Source organism: Echeneis naucrates, chromosome 16 (genome assembly GCF_900963305.1).
Source record: "Echeneis naucrates chromosome 16, fEcheNa1.1, whole genome shotgun sequence".
NCBI lineage: Eukaryota > Metazoa > Chordata > Actinopteri > Carangiformes > Echeneidae > Echeneis > Echeneis naucrates.
In genome coordinates, this window is record NC_042526.1 from 13,624,442 (window position 1) to 13,646,257 (window position 21,816).

The 21,816-nt window shown below is 40.9% G+C and overlaps 5 protein-coding genes across 6 annotated transcripts; 3 read left to right on the forward strand and 2 right to left on the reverse strand.

Annotated features, from left to right (window-relative positions):
* Nucleotides 1-723: 723 nt before the first annotated feature.
* Nucleotides 724-7,437, forward strand: LOC115056188 (transient receptor potential cation channel subfamily M member 1-like). The gene is made up of 18 exons (XM_029522455.1): nucleotides 724-781; nucleotides 898-998; nucleotides 1,313-1,489; nucleotides 1,587-1,721; nucleotides 1,851-1,901; nucleotides 2,003-2,143; nucleotides 2,250-2,279; nucleotides 2,374-2,666; nucleotides 2,740-2,968; nucleotides 3,128-3,250; nucleotides 3,346-3,477; nucleotides 3,564-3,692; nucleotides 3,803-4,054; nucleotides 4,146-4,320; nucleotides 5,107-5,251; nucleotides 5,351-5,556; nucleotides 5,819-5,951; nucleotides 6,051-7,437. Exons 1-18 carry the CDS (start codon nucleotides 724-726, stop codon nucleotides 7,435-7,437), a joined length of 3,897 nt encoding a protein of 1,298 aa, XP_029378315.1.
* A 312-nt stretch (nucleotides 7,438-7,749) lies between these two features.
* LOC115056901 (ras-related protein Rab-8B) lies at nucleotides 7,750-12,009 on the reverse strand. Its single transcript, XM_029523680.1, has 8 exons — nucleotides 10,492-12,009; nucleotides 9,903-9,963; nucleotides 9,738-9,798; nucleotides 9,563-9,640; nucleotides 9,336-9,425; nucleotides 9,158-9,223; nucleotides 9,021-9,071; nucleotides 7,750-8,906 (listed from the first exon to the last, which is right to left on the reverse strand). The coding sequence occupies exons 1-8, from the start codon at nucleotides 10,613-10,615 to the stop codon at nucleotides 8,814-8,816; spliced, it is 624 nt and encodes a 207-aa protein (XP_029379540.1). The 5' UTR covers nucleotides 10,616-12,009; the 3' UTR covers nucleotides 7,750-8,813.
* rps27l (ribosomal protein S27 like) lies at nucleotides 11,214-13,239 on the forward strand. Its single transcript, XM_029523681.1, has 4 exons — nucleotides 11,214-11,360; nucleotides 12,017-12,125; nucleotides 12,725-12,835; nucleotides 12,983-13,239. The coding sequence occupies exons 1-4, from the start codon at nucleotides 11,355-11,357 to the stop codon at nucleotides 13,009-13,011; spliced, it is 255 nt and encodes an 84-aa protein (XP_029379541.1). The 5' UTR covers nucleotides 11,214-11,354; the 3' UTR covers nucleotides 13,012-13,239.
* Nucleotides 13,240-13,246: 7 nt separating this feature from the next.
* On the reverse strand, nucleotides 13,247-16,308 carry dnaja (DnaJ heat shock protein family (Hsp40) member A). 2 transcript variants are annotated; one of them, XM_029523682.1, is made up of 8 exons: nucleotides 16,166-16,308; nucleotides 15,634-15,776; nucleotides 15,031-15,205; nucleotides 14,804-14,908; nucleotides 14,477-14,704; nucleotides 14,132-14,362; nucleotides 13,919-14,019; nucleotides 13,247-13,828 (listed from the first exon to the last, which is right to left on the reverse strand). In XM_029523682.1, the coding sequence occupies exons 2-8, from the start codon at nucleotides 15,763-15,765 to the stop codon at nucleotides 13,613-13,615; spliced, it is 1,188 nt and encodes a 395-aa protein (XP_029379542.1). In that variant the 5' UTR covers nucleotides 15,766-15,776; nucleotides 16,166-16,308; the 3' UTR covers nucleotides 13,247-13,612. The 2 variants fall into 2 exon arrangements, with proteins under 2 accessions (XP_029379542.1, XP_029379543.1); XM_029523683.1 differs by having other exon boundaries at nucleotides 16,170-16,266.
* Nucleotides 16,309-17,482: 1,174 nt separating this feature from the next.
* On the forward strand, nucleotides 17,483-21,676 carry acsbg1 (acyl-CoA synthetase bubblegum family member 1). Its single transcript, XM_029523240.1, has 14 exons — nucleotides 17,483-17,529; nucleotides 17,858-17,913; nucleotides 18,088-18,353; nucleotides 18,486-18,574; nucleotides 18,649-18,769; nucleotides 18,848-18,928; nucleotides 19,019-19,168; nucleotides 19,297-19,473; nucleotides 19,835-20,004; nucleotides 20,125-20,358; nucleotides 20,430-20,647; nucleotides 20,789-20,928; nucleotides 21,228-21,474; nucleotides 21,550-21,676. Exons 1-14 carry the CDS (start codon nucleotides 17,483-17,485, stop codon nucleotides 21,624-21,626), a joined length of 2,073 nt encoding a protein of 690 aa, XP_029379100.1. The 3' UTR covers nucleotides 21,627-21,676.
* The last annotated feature ends 140 nt before the right edge of the window (nucleotides 21,677-21,816 follow it).

Below are 21,816 nucleotides of genomic sequence, written 5' to 3' on the forward strand. Positions count from 1 at the left end.
CAGAATTTTATACACAACTAAGAGGCCACACTATTGCCTGCTCTTAATCTAAAGTGCCATGACTAACCTACAGGTGAGTCGGTGTCACTTTCTAACCTCCGCATAATCCTTTCATCCTAAATGCATCTCATGTGAACAGATGGGTTAGATGACTAAAAACATTTATTTAGAGAGGCAGAATTTGAAATGATGTAAGAGCAGGATACAACATTTAACTGCATTAGGAGTCCACTGTTCACTGTGTGCGAAGCAAAAATCTATTTGGCAAATACCAACGTTTTGCGTCTTTACGCTGTTGCAGGCCGCTCATGACTAACGCATCTCATGACCAGCCTGGAAATCTCTGGCACTTGGCGACACATTTGTGCCAACCTAATGCCCTTTACCATGGCGGCGCATGTGACAGGCTCGGCCGCGTAATTTCATTCGATGTAATGGAGTCTCCAACAATGTGAATACTATCACTGTGTCTGAGGAGTAAATTAGCTGTGTGTCGGTGAAGGGTCAGCCACAGAGGGCTGCACTGACTGAAAGAATCTCCCACCAGACAGCACATGTTTGCCGCTTCTGTGAGAGCGGCAATACACAACCTGCACAAAAGCTATTTGTTCATTGATTCATCTACTCATTTGTTACTGACAGGTTCTGACATTATATCGCTGATTCTTTCTTCACCTTTTTTTGTTTTTTCTTAAATCTCACATGTAGATCACAGTTTTTCGAATGGGTTCAGAGGGACAGCAAGATATTGAAATGGCTATTCTCACGGCCTTGTTAAAAGGTATCGAATATATCGCTACGTGAACTACTGCATCCCAACAGTATTTTTCTTTCTACCATATTACTTACCTCCTCTTCTCTTTCTCTCCCCTTGTTCCTTCATGTCTTTTCCATCAGGCACAAATGCTTCAGCAGCAGATCAGCTTAGTTTGGCTCTGGCCTGGAACAGAGTGGATATTGCTCGAAATCACATCTTCGTTTATGGACACAATTTACCAGTGAGTGGCGCTCACATCTGAATAGTGTCAGTTAATTGTTATTTATCATGAATATTTAAAACGAGCGCAATGCAGTAATTGCCAAGTTATCAAAAATGCATTTAGGATTGAATGAAGCAATTCACTTGGCTTCAAAAATAAAAATTATTGCAATAGCACAGAATCTCTGCAAGAACTGTGCTCATCTAATAGATGTACAGAAAGCTTCTCATACGCAAAACACAAATGATTTAATGCAACCAAGTAATAGCAGAAAGAGATGAGTACTATGTTGATTTATATGCAAAGAAAAGCTTCATATTTCCTCTTGTCAGCCCGCTGGCGCCATTGCCAATACTACAACCTCTACAGCCACAACTCAGGAGAAGCAGAAGAGTCCCGCTAGTGCTCCTCGCAACAAGACCCGAGCAAAGAAGGGCAAAGGGAAAGGAAAGGCAAAGCCTGAACCTCCAGAAGAAACGGACCCGAGGAAGCTGGAGTTGATTCGTTGGGTAAGGGTGGTGTTTTTGAAAAGAAAACTTTATCCAGATGGAATTTGCAGAAAACAGAAAGAAGGCAGTATAATGTAAGTCCGTTACCTTCTCCTAGGTGAACTCTCTGGAGCAGGCTATGATGGATGCCCTGGTGCTCGACAGGGTGGACTTTGTCAGGCTGCTCCTTGAAAATGGCGTCAACATCCACCATTTTCTCACCATTCCTAGACTGGAAGAGTTATACAACACGGTGGGCCTGAAAAAAAGAAAGAAAGAAAGAAACCAGTAAACTTGAATGTCAAAAAATACAGATGTAACAAATAAATTTGAAAGAAGGTGATGTTTACTCCAAAACTGATTCCTCCTGCTCTTCCCACAGAAACTCGGCCCAGCTAATACACTGCACGCTGTTGTTAGGGACGTCAAAAAGGTGAAATGAGTTATCCTGAAGTCTTAAGCACTTTTGGTTATAATGTCTAACAATTGAGATTTTATATTAATTTGAGAAATCTTTGTTTTTTGATTTTACAGGGGAACCTTCCTCCAGATTATCAGATCACTTTGATTGATATTGGTCTGGTGCTGGAGTACCTCATGGGGGGAGCGTACAGGAGCAATTACACAAGGAAGGCTTTCCGTAACCTCTACAACAATTTGTATGGACTAAAAAGGGTACGAATAGTTGAAGAACATAAATGCTAAAACCTTCCTCATCACAGTAAGTAATATTGAAATTAACTGTCTCGCTTTTTTTTTTTTTTTTTTCCTTTTCTTGCAGCCAAAAGCTCTAAAACTTCTTGGAATGGAGGTGAGCAGTCCTTTTCACAACAAAGCACTGTCAGTTCGGTGAAACAATGCAACTCAAAAATTTAAATATCTATCCAAATTTTTCACGTTTTTAGGATGATGAACCGAGACAAAAGGGCAAAAAAAAGCCAAAAAAGAAGAAGGAAGAAGAAGTGGAAATCGATGTTGACGACCCGGAGGTCTGTCGATTCAAGTTCCCCTTCCATGAGCTGATGCTGTGGGCAGTGTTGATGAAGCGCCAGAAGATGGCGCTCTTCCTCTGGCAGCGTGGGGAAGAAGCCATGGCCAAGGCCCTGGTGGCTTGTAAACTGTATAAAGCCATGGCCCATGAGTGCTCTGAGAGTGAATTGGTGGATGACATCTCCCAAGACCTGGAGAACAACTCCAAGTCAGTATAGATACATATAAACTCATAGAGCTGTGTAGAAACTACTGTTACTCTTACTCCCTCTCTTTCACAGAGAATTCGGCCAGTTGGCATACGAAGTGTTAGACCAGTCCTACAAACATGATGAACAGGTGGCCATGAAACTTTTAACATATGAGCTGGTAAACTGGAGTAACTCCACCTGTCTGAAGTTGGCTGTGGCTGCAAAGCAACGTGACTTCATTGCCCACACCTGCAGCCAAATGCTGCTCACTGATATGTGGATGGGTTGCCTTAGGATTGGCAAGAACCCGGGCCTCAAGGTGGATATAACATGATGCTCTACTTTCATAAAAACAGAAAAAAGTTTTATAGTGACAGCAATGATACACTCAATTAATATTGGTGTAACATTTGACTCAAAAAACAAACAAGCAAACAAAGCTCACTTTAACTTTTAAAAACCTATTTTTTTCTCATAGGTTATTCTGGGAATCATCTTTCCTCCTTTGATCCTACTGCTGGATTTCCGTCTTGGAGATGATCACACACCTGGAGGCAAAGAGGAGGGCAAAGACAAGGAAGATGACACAAAATCAAGCAAGGTCCCGGTTCATGCTGGCCTTGTCACACAAATGTGTACTGTTCTTTCCGTTATCACTAAAAGACAGAAAGCTGAGAGTTTGTTATTTCTTTATAGGACCCTAACAATGATGCAACTTCCAGAAAGGGAGATGAAGAGGAGGGCAGCGCTAAAGTTCGTAAAATCCCAATTGGAAAAAGGTTCTTTGAGTTTTATGACGCACCTTTCACTAAATTCTGGTTCAACACGGTAAGTCCTCGTCTTAAGAAGAACTATGGTGAGCAAGCAATTTAAAACATGGAAAGAATTATCTGAAAACTTTCTTCCTCTGACAGATTTCTTATCTGGGCTATTTAATGCTGTACAACTACATAATCCTGGTGAAAATGGAGCGATGGCCATCTATACAGGAGTGGACTGTCATTGCATACATCCTCACACTTGGCACTGAAAAAGTCAGACAGGTAAACCGAGAAATTATGATTGACTTTAATTACGCTGCAGTCTCTGTATTCCATATTTATATTGATTATATTTTGATTATTTCTGGATGACCTTTTTTTTTTTTTTCTAGATTCTGATGTCAGAGCCAGGGAAGCTGAAACAGAAGATAAGTGTTTGGCTGGAGGAATACTGGAACATCACAGACCTGGTTGCCATTTCCACCTTCCTACTTGGGCTCATGCTGCGGCTTCAGCATGAGCCTTACATGGGCTACGGCAGAGTCATCTACTGCATAGACATCATCTTCTGGTACATCCGTGTCTTGGACATCTTTGGAGTCAACAAATACCTGGGACCCTATGTGATGATGATAGGAAAGATGGTAACAATTTTCAGTGTCTCACATGACAGGTGGAATAATTCACAGAAGCTGAAAATGAGTTCAAACTGATTTTTGTTTCTTTCTTTTCCAGATGATTGATATGATGTACTTTGTCGTGATCATGCTGGTGGTGCTTATGAGCTTTGGGGTGGCTCGGCAAGCCATCCTTCACCCAGATGAGGAGCCCACCTGGCGCCTGGCCAGAAACATTTTCTACATGCCCTACTGGATGATCTATGGAGAGGTTTTTGCGGACTCGATAGACCGTAAGACTAGAATTCATAGTAAGATGCTGTTTCCTGATTCTGGGCAGATGATCAGTAATGATTTCTATGTCTTAAATTCTGTGATGATTAGTAATATGTGACTTTGTAATCCCTCACTACTTTGTCTCCCTCTGCTGGCTCATTTAAATAGGCTCTTACTTACGATGAAACGCAGGGCTGTTGCTTTGTGTAGTAGAATCGTCATTATTTCATTGCTCTTGATCATGATCATCTGCCTTCAAGTTCTTTTTCTGTCAGTGTTTCTTCTGTCAGGGTGAAGGCAATAAACAGTTCTTGAAAAGGCCAAATTTAATAGGGTCATTTAAATATTAAATGGGCTAATTTTTTTGCAAATACATATTTGTTTTATAGGATAACCATGTTTGCATGAGCATTCTAATTGTTATTTTAATTTTTTTTTTCTCAACAAAGCTTTGAACTAATTTTGAAATCAGAGCTTTCACAAAAATATGATAAAAAGGGGCAGAGAAATCAAATAATATATATATATATACAGTTTGATAACTGGAGGGTCGGAGGAATATTTTATGAAAGTCCATCCTTTAATGGATATAAACTTGACCTTGACAGAAGTATGATATGAAAATCCTAAACTTGTTGATTTTAATGCTTCATGTTTCTGTCTGGCCGCATTTTCATGGATTTCTCAAAGTATATGCAATGGAAATCAACCGTGAGTAGTTTTCAAGTCAAGAATGCAGTCTCAATCAATGACCTTAAATTCTCAGAATAAATTCAAAACACTCTCATCTAATTTCCCAACAGCCCCTTGTGGTGAACATTTGTATGACGAGGACGGGAAGAAATTGCCTCCATGTATTCCTGGGGCCTGGCTCACACCTGCCATAATGGCCTGCTACCTTCTCGTGGCAAACATTCTTCTGGTCAACTTGCTCATTGCTGTGTTCAAGTAAAAATATATGTTCCAACCGCTCAGTTATTTTCATTTCATTTCTACAACAAACATCTACTTTACTGTTCTCACACGTCTGTGTTTCCTGTCCCACAGCAACACCTTCTTTGAAGTCAAGTCCATTTCCAACCAAGTGTGGAAGTTCCAGAGATATCAGCTGATCATGACTTTTCATGATCGTCCCATCCTGCCGCCGCCTCTAATCATCCTCAGCCACCTCTACATCCTCTGCAGCAGGGTGTTTCGGCGGTGTGCCAGGAAGAGACAAGAGGGAGAGCTGGATGAGAAAGACCGAGGCCTCAGTTAGTTTCTTCTAATACTGCAAAACACAAACCTAATACTGAACTTAATAATTGATTACTACTGAATATACAATTTCAATTAACAAATGGCATACACAATATACTTTGATCTCTTTAAAAACAGGAACTAAAGTTATTACAGTTACACGTATCCTATATCAAGCAAAGCAACTGGTTTTAGCCCATTGACATACATGTTGAGAAAGACTTAGTCCTGACTTATAGCTAATGAAACTGAAATGTTGTGGTTTGCTCCAAACAGAGCTTAGGCTGAATCCAGAGGAGCTAAAGAATCTGTATGAGTTCGAAGAACAGTGCGTGGAGGAATATTTCCGTGCAAAAGAAGATGAGCAGCAGTCCTCTAGCGATGAACGCATCAAGGTTACCTCCGAAAGGTGAAAGCCTTTTCAAACACATATCTGACATTTCAAAACATTTTAATTAAAGTTCATACTTACGTGCAATGTTTTCTATTTCTTTCATATTCTCCGCAGAGTTGAAAACATGTTCATGCGTCTGGAGGAGGTAAATGAGAGGGAGAACACTATGAAGGCCTCCTTGCAGACGGTGGATCTGCGCCTGGCCCAACTCGAGGAGATCCATGGACGAATGGCAGTTGCCTTAGAAAAGCTTGCCGGAGTGGACAGACTGGAACTGACCAGAACCTATTCACGAAACTCCTCCGTATGTGACCCTTCCTCCCTCCTTCGCCAGGGAAGTATTAATAGTGCTGATGGTTACAGCCTTTACCGCTTCCACATGGACATGGAAGAGTTTGCATCAAAGCAGAAGGACGCAGATGAGGCAACAAAAACTGGTCTGGAAAGACAGAAGAGTCTGCGACAAGCCTCCAGCGTCTGTACCCTCAACGCTAAGGATGGTGGTCAGACATTAGAAGTAGCTGGTTTGGATAAGACACTGCCCAGCTCTTGCGTGGACATTCTCATATCCCCATGTGAACAGAAGCCAAGCTCTGTAACATCGAGTCAAGACATCATAACCAGCATCAAACAAGGCAGCAGTTTGGTACTAGATAGACTAACAGACATGAATAGACTGAAGCCCTCTTCTCCTCCAAAAAGGACAAAATCCTTAAGATACTACCCAGTTGAAGAACAATCCACATGCTCTCTGACAAAGAGGAGGACTATGAGCACCATCATTGTTAGCCCCCCTGATGAACCAGAAGAAGTAGCTGAACCCACAAAGAACGCCCACCTGCTGTTTGGATCCTCCTCTTCTCCAAAGAGGACTGAATCTTTGAGATATGTTCCGTCTGAAATCGCAGGTCAAACATCTCCTATCACAAAGAAAAGAGCTATGAGCAGCATTATCTACAACCCAGCTGAGGCAGGTGACGATGTGCTTCAAACTGCAGACTACAGGACGCTGGTGGAACAAATAACCAAAACACCAAATCAGTGGCCAGCAAGCTTAGAGTATCAGGTGCACTCCAGCACCTTAGGTCACATGCCCAAAGTATCTACAGTCAAATCTCTGGCCCAGCAGTTTCAAACCATCACTGCGCCTACAGAGCTTAAGAAAGAGGAGAATCAGATCTATCACATTCCTTTAGAAAGCAAGGGAAGCCCTCCAGCCACAGACCCGGCAGCAGATGAAACCAAGATGAAGGCAAAAAGACACCTCTCGGACACCACTGAGTATCTGACTGTAGCTGATGAAAAACATTTGCCATCTCACAGATCACAGAGCTGGAATGCCAGCGAGAGGAAGGCAAAGTGCTCGGTGGTTAGCAAAGAGCCCAGGGCCTCTAGCAGTGAGAGAAACCTCGTTGAAGTTGGAAGAGTGGCCACGAGGGAAGCTGGGGGAGAGAAGATGGAGGCAGGCAAGGGAGAAGATGATGCAAAGGAAAAGAAATAAGAGCCACTAATAGAGATGGTTGATGAAGGCAGTAACAGAGAGCACTACAACAAAATGAGAAAAAAAAAAAAAGGAGTAAATACATATATAAGAGCAACAGCCACTGAGTGCTATCAGCAAGGACGGTAGCTAGGAAATATAAGATGACCTGCCATCAACTGGAACTCACTACAGTGGCTTTGTAACAATTTTCACAGGGTTTGACAGAACAGAAAGACAGTGGTTAGTTAACTCCTCAGTATTTTCAATCTTGTAATTCATGTTAGTCAATCAGTGCAGAAAAAGAAAACCAACATAATATTCTGTGTAAAGATCCCCTTCCTTTACTCTCTTTACTTTTCATTTGCGCATCACATGGTAGCTTACAAAGACAATCATTCACATTACAGCTTCTCCATCTCACTGTATTCTCAAGGCAGAGATGTTAAGGGGACCTGTTGGGTGTCAACAGTTGAAGGTGAAAATAAAGGGCATACACAACTGTTAATTTTGCTTACATGTACACTATGCAAACAGTCAAAACATGAATTTCCTATATATGGTCGACACTTTAAAATACCGTCTGTAAACATTTTCTTTTGAGATACTGTAAAATGTGCTTAATAATGACCCACTCAGAGGTGTCCCCACAGCTTTCATGCATATACTGAACAACTGCATAACAATATGTATTAGGTACAACTTCCAAGTAACAAACAACCCTTTCACACTTTCATTTTATCACAGAAACCTGTATAAATAAAGCTTCCGTTAAAAAAGAATAAATAAAAATAATACAGTAGTTTGTACTTCTACGTACTTGTCTTTTCTATCACAATACTGCAACCTTCTCGGCACACATGAACAAGCAGCCTATTAATATACATGAATTCACACACAAATACAATCGGTGGTGAGATATGATATTTCTATCTCACAGAAGCGTCATGGTAAATGTGACAGTAGGTAGTTTGTATCAAATTATGCTACAGTATATGAAAAAGACTTTGTTTTCTTTTCTTTGTGTTACATTTATATAAGACAACTATGTGTAACTGAGATATTTTCATGAGATCCAGAGGTATTACAAATGCCAACAGAATCACTGCCTCCTGTGAGCAGACACTGCATGGCCGGCTACAAATCACTGCTGATGTTCACGCAGAAGTCTTTTGCATGAGCGGATATACATTATCGGGCCTCACTCCGTTTTTGATGCATCTCTGGTCCGCAGATCAGGATGGCATCCAAAGCACTCATGAGGCCGTGAGCTTCAGCTAGCAGTAAGGCCCTGTGATTATGACCAGCGCTGCCGCTGCTGCAAGGCCGTCTGGGAGGCAGGGACCCTCCAAAATGTCAGTCACGCTAGCTGTGAGCCGTAAACACACATGAGCAGCCTAGAGGAGTGAACACTTGAAGAATTTAATCCTCTTCGACTTCTTCTCTGTGATCTTGATTGGTTTGCCCGACCCTCCGGCATTGTTGTCAGTCTATCACAGGGAGAAGAGATAGTGGGGAAATTTAACGCAATCAGTATCAAACAAGTCTGCCTTTACGCGTATAGAGTGTATAGCATCTCTTGTAAGAAACTCTTCACCACTTACAGTCTTGGAGCTCAGATTATGTAATATGTCTCTTCCCATTGTATAAAAAGCCTTGGGTGACAGTAAAAGAAAAACAATTGTTAAATGGATACATTTATCAGTCAAGGCAGATCTCGGGGTCAGACATTTCTGCTTACCTCTTCTACGTTTAAGCTAGACTTTGCGCTGGTTTCCAAGAATTTAACTCCATAATCAATAGCCAGCTAAGTGAGATAAAAGAAAATCGATGTCAGTGCCTCTTAGTCAAATTAGAAAAGTGCACATTTCAATTTGTTAGAGATAGTTTTTTAGTGATGATGGGCTGTAGAGACTCACTTTTTCACCCCTGTCTTTGGACACCTGTCTCCTGTCAGTCATGTCACATTTGTTACCCAGGATCATTTTCTCCACATCAGAGGAGGCATGCTGGGAAAATGAAGTCTCTTTATACAAAGTACATTACTCAGTGTAATGACAACACTTAGCAGCAGCCTTTACAAAGTAGATATTAATATCAATCAGATATTTTTTGACTGCTAATATGAGTTGAATTCAGAGCTCACCTCTTCAATGTTCCTAATCCAGTTTTTTATGTTTTCAAAGGATTTTTCATTGCAGATGTCATAGACCAACATAATACCCTACAAAGAACAACATTCATCTTAAAAAATGATTTCCAAACCCTGAGATTTAAGGTAAATCTTTGGTGAGAAAGCGAAGGTTAATGTGAGGACTCACCATAGCCCCCCTGTAGTAAGCTGTAGTGATGGTGCGAAACCTCTCCTGTCCAGCAGTGTCCCTGAGAACACCAAATTAACAGGTACACCACGTTTGTGTAAATGTCACATCTTACTTTTTGATTTTTTCTATGTTTTCGTGGAAATCTTTTTGAATCCAACTTACCAGATCTGAAGTTTGACTCTCTTTCCATCCAGCTCTATGGTTCGGATCTTGAAGTCTATGCCTAAATTAGAATGAACAAAAATATGGTCAATTATCACATCATAAAACTTGGCACATGTCTATGAAGTGCAGCAAACCGCACTTCCTCTTAAAAGCGGGGCTTTATTGTAAACTGAAAGTGTTGAATCTGAAAGTGAATCTGCCAAAGGACATCATTTTGTGTCACAGACAAAGTAGCCACAGTGGAGCAATTCCTTGACAGCCGATAGAAGAATATGATGACTATTCTTAGGCTTTAGACGAGGTTTGCAAAAGCAGAACATCATGACAGTGTTTGATCTCTAAATTTAGCCATCAGTGCCTTAACCATCAAGGACATTAGATCATCACCAACTCAGCTCCATTGTCTTACTCTCACGTCCCTGCAAACACGGTGGGTGTGTATTTTATGATTCAAATAGATTTTTGGACAGTACTGTTAGAGTATATTTCGGCACCATGAGAGCACTGACGGTAAGGCATTGCATTGTGTTAATGCGGACATGCATTTTGTCAGATTTATCTTGAGGGGCGGCTGCGGGCTACTCACCTATTGTGGATATGAAGGTGGTATTGAAGGAGTCTTCGCTGAATCTGAACAGCAGGCATGTCTTTCCGACTCCGCTGTCTCCGATCAGCAACAGCTTGAAGAGATAATCGTACGTTTTCGCCATTTAAACACGCCGAGGACTCCGACGTCTCGATATTAAAAGGCCGTCACAAGCCGGGATCACCCCCCACCCCCTAGTCTGGAAATCCTCAGCACTCTGAGGCGGACCGGCAGCAGACCGGTGCCGAGATGAGTGACGTCGTATGCAGCTTTGCATCACGGTCCATGTAGTTTAAATGGACAGAGCCGTAAACCAGCACTTTATTGCTCCGACTTCAACCTCTGGCTTTAAAAATTAAAGTAATACGAATACTATTTATCTTTTCTGTTGTTTGTAATCAGTTTACATATTAGGTAGGTTTTATCTGTTTTGAAAAAAGTCCCAAAACATTGCAGAGATCTCAAACACAGGGCACAGGGTTTATTACAATTTTTGATATAATTTAGATTAAAAAAAAAAAAAATCTCCATAACACGTATAACACCTTAGAAGGAAACAATGCATGAAGAGCTAAGACCTTTAAATCCAAATATAATAATATGAGAGTTATTTGTTAAAAGTAATGTTCGTATATCAATAATTTAGAAAGAAATACTGTATCCACTCCCAGACATTTTCATTTTATTTTATTTCATTTCCTTAGCCATAAAGGTAAAGTGAACCAATGTCTTTCTTGTGGCTTTATGATATGATATCAGCTTTTATTATCCAGTGATATCGCCCCCTCCCTCTGCCTTCATTGCAGTTTCTGTTTTTGCTCAGGCAGCACACGTATACGCAGAAAAGCGCTACGGCGGTGAAAATGCCTGTAAGTTATCAAGTTTCGTCTTCATTTGTGGTGATTGTTTCACATCGCTGTGCTGTGAGCTGTCATTTCCCTTGTGTGTTTTTGTTTTGTTTCGTTTTGTTTTTTGTTTTGATCGCGGACTTGACACCGTTACACGGTGCACGTAGGAAATCAACAAAGTTGTGTTGGATGTCTGTAGTAGCACATGGAGATTGGACTCGGCTAACATCTGACGCAGGGGGCGACTAGTTGCTGGGAACCAGCACTGTCCAACTTGTATGCTAGATATAACGAGGCGGGCGGCAAACATTTCCCGTCATGTTTTTATTTATTTATCATGATTATTAAGACAATCGTTTTTCTCGATCCTAGATTATTATCTCACACACATTGCCGCTAAAGTGAAACGGGACTGCAATGGACATTCCGCAATGTGCGTGCTGAAGCTAGTGCGTTTTCATGGCTAGCTAATATCGATGATGTGCTGCGTCGTTTGAAGCTTAAAGACAAAAACAGTTCAACCGCTTACCTGGATGGAGGGGGTGGTATTTCCTTTATAAACCTATTACACAGTGACATTAATTAAAAAAAAAACAGACTCGTCATTGTACTTTAACATCCGTTTGTCAAATCCAATAGCACATCATGTTATGATGTATGTGTTGTTTGCTTTCCAGCTGGCCAAAGACCTCCTCCACCCCACCGCTGACCATGAGAGAAGGCAGCACAAGAAGAAGAGGCTGGTTCAGAGCCCCAACTCCTACTTCATGGACGTGAAGTGCCCTGGTAAGGTCTGGATCCAGACACAAGACAAAGCCCACCGAGGCTCTGAGACCTCTTCTTATCCTCACACAATGATCGGTTATTTTTCTCTTACATTTCACTGTCGTTAACATCACAGTGGCTACATGACACTTAGGTGTGTAGAGTTTAATTTTAGTCCAATATTCAGGTGCCTTAAACCACACTAAATGTCACAAGGAGAAATTAGACCACTACATATGTGACAGCTGTAAGTTTCTAATTGCTTATTTGAGTGCCAAAGTCATAAACAAAAAGTACCCCCCCCCCCCAACTGCAACTGGATAAGATGCAATTGCTGAACACTACTAAGGTGTTGATCAATGTAATGCAATGTACTTTGTCCATAAAATAATTAGTTACTGAGCCAAAGGACATTAACTTTTTTTTTTTAAACCTCTAAGTGCTCCTTCCAGGTGTATATGTAAAGATAGTGGAGCAGTGTGGCAATGTTTTATAGATAGACGCAGGTAAGGGAGTTTAGTATTTCCTTCATCATTAATTCAATACTGTTATTGTAAATGTCTAATAAGTTCATTTATATGTTTTAAGTTTGCTCAAAGCTGATCACTTTTTATATGCAGGCTGCTACAAGATCACCACTGTCTTCAGCCATGCACAGACAGTGGTCCTCTGTGTGGGATGCTCCACTGTACTGTGCCAGCCAAAAGGAGGAAAGGCCAGACTGACAGAAGGTAAAACACATCCACATGCCAAGATCTTGATAGTACCATAGTGTAAAAGTGAATAATATAAAGCGTGGTATCATCCCCTTTAAGCTGACATGTCCGTACTTTGTACCTAGAAAGCTGTTTTAAATCACTTTGACTTTTGCTTTACAGGTTGCTCTTTCAGGAGAAAGCAGCATTAAAAGGACTACCCATTTGATCGTGATCATGTCTGTAATTAAGCCATGCTGTTGATAAATACCTTATTTTTCCAGTGATTACAATGTAGTTGTTCATTCACTAATGACAGATTCTGTCACTGAGCAAATGTTCAACTTTTAAGATCAATTTTTTAAACTTGCAAGTTTTTAAGATGCAAAATAAAAGTAAAGTCTTACTTTGTCAATAAAGAAGGCTGTTCAAACACTGAAGTATTTTGTGACTTTTATTGAGCCATAACCAAACATGTTTGTTGTGATTGACATTACCTTCACAGAAAGCATTCAAGTAGTCCTCTCACCTTCTGAATGGAAAGAAAACATTTGTGTCGTAGATTTTGTAGGAAAAGACACAGAACTTAAAAGAGAAAACACAAAAAAACCCCACAAAAGCAGTTTTGATAACCTTAGGTACACAATTTTAAATTTGTCTCCAGAAAGATAGCACAAAATCTCATTGTGCCTAGCTGGTGGTGCAAACATGACTTTAAAAAAACAACAATACAACAAACGAGACAAAGATATCCAGATCAATCACAACGAAAAACCCGAATGCTCTACAGTCAACTTGCATATTGGACTACGATCACTGTGTCTGACATTGCACTCCACCCCTGGGAGTATCCTCATCCTCCTCATACGCTTCCCCACTGTAATTTCTTTGTTGTTTATGTTCATCCACCTCACAGAGGTTCACCTCCTCCATATCATCAGTAATCATCACATCATCCCTGGGCGGAAGCAGTCTTTCCAGCTGGAACATGAGATGCTCTGGGAGCCAGTCTTTTTCTGGGAATTCCACCTGTGGGATAGATTACAATCAGATGACCAGGCCAGAGATATAAACCCAGAATTACGTCACAGTTGAAATATTGAGCGCTCAGTGTCTAACCTGGAATTGAACAATGAGCAGCCCCTTCTCATATGGGTCTTTGTAAATTGGCATGCCCTCATTCTGAACACATTTGACGTCAGTGTGCTTGATGACTTCACCTGTGGATAACACATTAACATAATATTACAAATATTCACTTCCAAAAAATACAACTAAAAACAAAACAAAACAAAAAAAAGCACCTAAGACCAGCTGATCTTAGTGAATTACCTGGATGTGAGGTGACGATGAGCGTTCTGTTGTCTAATGTTTGAACAGTCTTTTGGAAACCACACAAGGCCTCAACAAGTTTGATGTTCATCTTCATTATTAAATTATCAGCTTGTCTTTGGAAAACAGGGTGCTCCTTCTGATCCAGCACTATGATCACATCCCCAGGCTCCAGTCCAGGTTCCTGGTCACCTTCTCCATGGAAAGTAATTTTCTGACCATCTTTCATACCTATACAACACATTTCACTTTGGTTTAGTTTCCTCTGAAAAGCACATGTAGTGGTACCTAGAACATTTAAAGAGACATGACAATTTCAGATGGGGGGGGGGGGGGCAGACATACCTTTGTCAATGTGAACTTCAAGAATTTTTTTCTTGCGTTCTACTTTGTGTCCATTGCAGTTCTTGCAGCGATCTTTTGAGTTAAATTTTTCCCCCTGTCCTTGGCAGTCTGAACACATGCTTTGAATCTGCTGAATCATGCCTGGTCCAATCTGTTGTACCTTGACCTGAACACCTCTTCCTTTGCAATTTGAGCACTTCTCCAAGGCACCTTTCTTACCACCATAACCTGCGATAAGGAAAATAGTATAAATTAACTTGACTTCTAAACAGACTTGAATGGACATGGGAACTAAAAAAAAAACAAAAAAAATAAATAAATACATACCATCACACTTCTCACAAATTACATTTTTCTGGAGCCCAAGTTTCCTGGTGGTGCCATTATACATCTCCTCTAGTGTAACACTTAACTGGTGGATGACATTTTTCCCTGTAGCAAAAGAACATATACGTAACATTTAAGTCAGATACAGCTGTACTAATTAGAATACATTCATTTCTTAACAGCCTGCAGCCAGATTACTTGTGAAACAAATATAATGGAAATCTTACCTTTTCTCTCTCTCTGCATCCGTCCTCCACCTCCAAAGAACATGTTGAAGATATCTGTTGGCGAAGCTCCACCTCCGATGCCGCCCTCTTTGATTGCCTGCTCTCCTCCTTGATCATACAAATCCCTCTTCTTTGGATCTGACAGCACCTCATACGCTTGAGATATGAGTTTGAACTGTGGAAATAAAATACATTTATTATGCTTGTAAGTGAGTGGTCTCAAATCCATTTTTCCCTTAGCTTGGATCCTTAATCAGATAACTCTGGACACTTTTTACGGTAACAATTTACATGTTAAACGTGGGCAGGCCTTTTCTCAAATGTCAAGTTATCGGTTTCAAGCCCATCAGTCTTGGGAACAACATCGGCCTGATGAGCCCTTATCTCTTAAGGTTTTCAGTCAGGAAGAGGGAGCGGAGGATCACTGCATTTATCTCACCGCCCCCTGACAGCTCTGCTTGGGGCATTTGAACACAGTCACAGGACTAATCTTCCTGTTCCCTGACTGGGGAGCCAGATCTTTCTAGAAAGTTCACGCCGTCAAAGCCTGCAGTTTAAAATTAGAAAGCCCATGCAGGGCTGAGGGGGGCACCTGTAACTCACCCTCTCTCCTTCATTGGGGTTCTTGTCGGGGTGATACTTCAGGGCCAGTTTCCTGTAGGCTTTTTTGATTTCATCCACCGAGGCTGTGGGCTTCACGCCCAGGAGGTCGTAGTAGCCGGTCTCGTGCACCATGTTTAAACAACCTAAAAGCAGCACCGACACACAAAAGACGCGAGGACGGAACAAATAAGACACACAACTGTTCAGACCACGAGGGTTGACGTCAGGAATGCGACGACACAGTTACTGTAAATGGGCTAAATAAAAAAATATAATGAGGCCTTTCTTTGATTTTTTTTTTATTCATTTATTTTTTACCCAGAGTGAAGTTCACATTAGCAGGATAAAAGAAAAGGGGGAACACATGGCGGTGGTTAAAATCCACTGAGATCTGTCTGGAAGCTAACTATGAGGCGGCACACACGCAGCTAAGCTCAGTCCTGCTCACTTTACCATTAATTCAACCATGAACATCTGCGGGCCGGCAAACAAATTACAGCGGGATAACTACACAACATTACGGCGTACTTACCCACCGGGAGCCGCTGCCGTCCTGGCCGTCGCTCGGGAGTCTCTCAGGGCGGAGAGAGAAGATGGCCGGCTCTTATAGCCGCTCACCGGCAGAACTTTCTGGAGAGCTCTGAGGAAGAGCGGCCGGATGTTCCGCCGGCAGAGACTGCAGAGTCCGGAGAAAAGACCAGAAGCGGGAGAGGAAGGAGGGGGATGTAGTCCTGCCACAGCCTCCCCGGGGCCCCCTTCACCAAGGTGTTAAAAACGTATTGTTTTTTTTTTTTGTTTGTTTTTTAAAGAATAAAATGAAATACAAATATGAAAGCGTGTCTATCTCACTGCGCGTATAAAAAAAAAATCTACCTTATAAAGAAGTCAGGTATAAAACTGAGGGCTTTTAAAGATCAGCTTATTTCATAAAGGTTTGAACCCCCATTCATTCATTGATTATACACCCACTCACTTGAATTTAGATTTAAAGCTCAACCTGCTCACTTCAGGAAAGGCCCTTTTCTCAATTTTCAGCTTCTGTTTTTTTTTTTCATCATCTTATATAACTACAGGACATTTGTTCTGTCCAGTGGTGTTACTGCTTACTAGTCACATACAATCACTTGATTATTTATGTATTTGGCTGCCATAAAAACATGCTAAAGATAAAATCTTGGTGAAAGAATGTGAAAGGCTTTCAAATGGAGCCACTGACCTCCAGGCCATATTACATTTACACTGGAAATACTGTTTTTGCAGATAACGATTAGAGACTAATAATATAAACAAAACCGGCTAAAATCACTCAGCTTTCATGCACCTGAAAGAACTGCATAACAGAGCTCTATTCAACTTGGAGAAATTGTTTATAATGTAGGAACCACATGAAGCCATCTGGTTTCTGAATGTCCGGGATGCTAAACTCTGACATAAACCTATTCTGTTGAAACTAATTCAATAAGATTAAGCTTGATGTAAGCCAGAGAAGAAATTTTATGATTCGTCTTTTTACCTATCACTCTGTGACTTAAGGGAAAATTATAATCAGACTATTTAACATATGAACAGGCTGCACTAATTTAAATTCAGGACATGGTCCTGAGCCAGTGGTCCAATGCTGTGCACACATGCACTTTCAGCCTTTACGAACTTCACCAAGTTTGTTAAACGGCATGTCTTATTAGTTCCCTATCTCTGGAAAAAAAATTGTGGTACTTTTAAAAGGGTGGACATGCCCAAAGGGGAAATTATTTCATAGTTGTTCACCTTAAAAGTGCCTCATTTGACTAAATCCTCAGGCCTTATTTTACATATCCTGTAGTCTATCTGTCAGGGGATTTGAAGCAGAATGGAATTTCTTGATGACAAGAAGGCAGATGATCAGCTTGAGACCAGGTAAGCAAATTGAAATTAAATTCTTTTTTTATTTAATCCAGAAGTTTAAAACATGCAATAGACTCATGACACTTAACCAACAGTTAACAATGGATATGTTTTAAACTTAAAAATGGGATAGGTAAATTAATGCAGATGACCAGCCCTTCGACTTTCATTGAATATGCTCTGTCAAACAAAGAAAGGCAGCTTTACCACTGCCAAATGCCTGACATTGTGTAAACAATGTTGCTGAAAATTAGCCTCGTGATGACATGAGCACAGCAGCTCTGCCACTGCCAGGATGTGAGCAAGGGTGTACATGAGCCGTTTGCTCTATTTGTTTCAGGGTTCAGGAGCGTATGGCGAACATGCACACGAACAGGGAAGAGCATGCCACTGTAGGTGAGTCAGAAGCTCGTGGGTCTCCATGTGGACATCCACTGAGACGCTGGAATCATAGAACAACTCCTTCATCTGCCGAACCCATTTGTCTCAATAGTATTGATAGTGCAACAGAAATTGATCAAAAATCAAAGCGAGAAAGACACATTTGATTTGCTTTGTCTTTAATCTCAGGAAGGAAACATAAAGAAGAGGTAGCTGGTGCATCTCTTGCTCCTGCTCATTCTCTTTGGACCACAGATGCTGGAGGCTCCGTCAGACTGAGAATAGATGATGAATGTCCACAGGAACCCATCACAGTTCACCAAATGTTCAAAGCTTCACTTGAGAAATATGGAAACATGTATGCACTTGCCAGCAAGAAAAATGACAAATGGGAAAAGATAACGTTTTTGGAGTATTATCAAATCTGTCGTAGAGCAGCGAAAAGCTTTTTGAAGGTATGTTATTCATGTATTTATTCCTATGTATGGCATATTCATTTCACTACTCATTTCCAACAATTATTGGATAAAAAGAATGGACATGTTTTAAAAAATAAGAAAAGAGATTGTCAATGTTAATGTGCGCAGCTTGGTTTGGAGCGATTCCATGGAGTGGCAATACTAGGATTCAACTCAGCAGAATGGTTCTTCTCTGCAGTCGGCGCCATTCTGGCAGGGTAAGAAATACCCATCCAACATGGATGAGATCAATAAGACAGCATTTGAATTAAGACTATTTTATTCCTTTCAGGGGAATAATGACAGGGATTTATGCCACAAATTCACCAGATGCGTGTCAGTATGTGGCTAGCGACTCCAAAGCTGACATTGTCGTGGTTGAAAACGAAAAGCAATTGGATAAAATCCTGCAGGTACCATTTCTTATATATCTATTTAGATCTTTTTTCACATACGAAACAATGTAATAAATGTGTTACTTGATATCATAGGTAAGTGACAGACTGCCCAATTTGAAAGCCATAGTGCAGTACAATGGGCAGCTCCAGCAGAAGCGCTCAAATCTCTACTCTGTAAGTCTGTTTGACGCATGAACTGATAGAGACCAAAACGATGTTCAGCTTAGGTTATGATACAAGCTGTGTTTTGCTGTTTTGGGATAGTGGGAGGAATTCATGGAGCTGGGCCTCGATGTTTCTGAGAAACAACTCGATGACATCATCAACAGCCAAAGAGTCAACCAGTGTTGCGTCCTGATCTACACATCTGGCACTACAGGCAAGCCGAAAGGAGTCATGCTCAGTCATGACAATGTAAGCTTCCATGTGACATTAACAACAGATTTCAGCATAACTATATGCACACAGTTGTGTGTGCTCCATCACTCGATTGTAAAAGAAAAGATAGAGCAAATAAAATAAATAGCCTAAATCTTATTCAGATCACATGGACTGCCAATCATGCCAGCAGAGTTGGGGACATGCAGCCGGCCGAAACTCAACAGGAGTCTCTAGTGAGCTATCTGCCTCTTAGCCACATTGCTGCTCAGATCTATGATCTCTGGACAGGCATCCAGTGGGGTGAACTGGTCTACTTTGCACAGCCAGATGCTTTAAAGGTAAACAAAATGGGCTTTATCAAATTGTTGTTTTTACTCTTGTTACAGGATTTTTCAAAAATCTGCCAACAGACATAAAGTAAACATGATCCTTGGTTGAATAAGCATTTTAAACCAATTAGTGAGTCAAAGGTAAAAGAAACAAGATAAACATAAAAAAAAAAAAAAACATAAGGTACCTCTTATGTTCTAATACTACAATATGGCAATATGTATTCAGTTAAAAGAATGCAGATGAAATTCAGAGTGGGTTACATGTGGATAATAAACTGAATGGTGATTTGAATGATTTTGAAACATTTTATATAAATATTTATTTATAATACATTTTTATTCTCTTTACACACCTATGTTTTTGTAGGGAAGCCTCATCACAACACTGCGAGAGGTTTGCCCTACATCCCACATGGGTGTCCCTCGGGTGTGGGAAAAAATGATGGAGAAGATTAAACAAGGAATTAGTCAGTGTGGATATGTGAAAAGGAAACTGGTGGCATGGGCAATGTCAGTCTCCCTGGAGGCCAATCAAAAGTGCATGCAAAGGTAAGAGCTGATTAAGATGGAATCTTGCCAAATCATATGCTGCAGCAGCAACAACAACAACAACAACAACAACAAAAGGGAAGCTTTAAAAATGATTTTCTTTTTCAGGGACGATGAGAAATCATTTCTGTTGACCTTGGCTGACAGCCTTGTGTTGCAGAAGCTTCGAGCTGAACTAGGCCTGGGTTGCTGTCAGAAATTCTTCTCTGGAGCTGCACCCATTAGCAGTGAAACCGTGGAGTTTTTTCTCAGCCTGAACATTCGCATATATGAGGCATATGGCATGAGTGAGAGCACAGGACCTCACTTCATGTCAGGTCCCAATGTTTACAAATTACCAAGGTAAGTGTAAAAGGATCAGATTGGATCTAGTTAATATCAGCTCACAGAGAGGATTTTTTTTCTCTCACTAGCTGTGGCAAGGTGGTGCCTGGTTGTCGGTACCAAGTGGCCAACATGGACTCTGAGGGCACAGGAGAAATTTGTTTCTGGGGACGAAACATTTTCATGGGGTTCCTTAATATGGAGGACAAAACAAGAGAAGCTTTGGATGAAGATGGATGGCTGCATTCAGGAGACCTGGGGAAGATAGATGAGGAAGGTTTCCTGTACATCACAGGGAGAATTAAAGGTATAACATGAAAGGCAGATGTGAAAAAAATAGCTTGTCTTTGGCCATCAGCTATCATCATGTACATTGTACACTTGGGTTTAATGTCCATTAATGAATACAAACAAGATGTAATGGTCAGGTTACCATCTCTTCATTCAGAGTTGATTATCACAGCTGGAGGAGAGAATGTCCCCCCTGTCCCCATAGAGGAAGCAGTGAAGAAGGAGCTACCCATCATCAGCAATGCTATGCTAATCGGTGACAAGAGGAAGTTCTTATCCATGCTTTTAACTTTGAAGGTAATCTACTGTTATTTTCCACTTCCACTTTGTCCTGCTGTACAGTGTCTATTTAACCTTTAAACAATGTTCCTTTTTTAAATTCATTCAAATGCAGCTGCCGAATTCTAGTGTTATGCTTTTCTTTTATTTTCGTCATTTTGTTTGGAGCCCTCGAAAGAGTTGTAAAAGCCAAGAAGTGTAAAGCAGGCCAATCTCTTAATCACCAGGGTTTCATGAATTGAAAGTGATCATTCTAAGCTGTAATCATGATTCATTAGAAAATACACGAGTTCTTCAGATTTGATCCTTTGCTTCAGTGTTGCTGCAATGCAGAAACCATGGAGCCGGTGGAGGAGCTGAGTCTCGAGGCTGTGCAGTTTTGCCAACAGCAAGGAAGTCAAGCAACCAAGGTGTCTGACATCATTGCAGGAAAAGACAAAGAAGTATACCGAGCCATTCAAGAGGGAATCGACAGAGTAAACTCTGCGGCCACATCGAATGCCCAACGCATACAAAAGTGGACTATTCTGATGAAAGACTTCTCTGTGATTGGAGGAGAGCTCGGTAAATTTCACAGAGCACCAATCCAGCAACTTTGGGACTGCAATCAACTATTACTCATCATGTGTTCTCTTACAGGCCCTACAATGAAGCTTCGCCGCCCTGTTGTGTTGGAGATGTACCACAGGGTCATAGAGGACCTCTATCAGGAATAGCATCACGGCAGAGATTACTTTATAACTGTTAGTATAAAAATGAGAGTGGCATATCTGTTTCTTGTAGACTAGATTGTAATTTTATAGCTGTTGTGCATACAGAATGCAAAACTAATGGGGTATCATATTTGACATTTTATCCTATTTAAGAGTGAACCACAATTTTGTTGTAAATACTCACACCATTTTC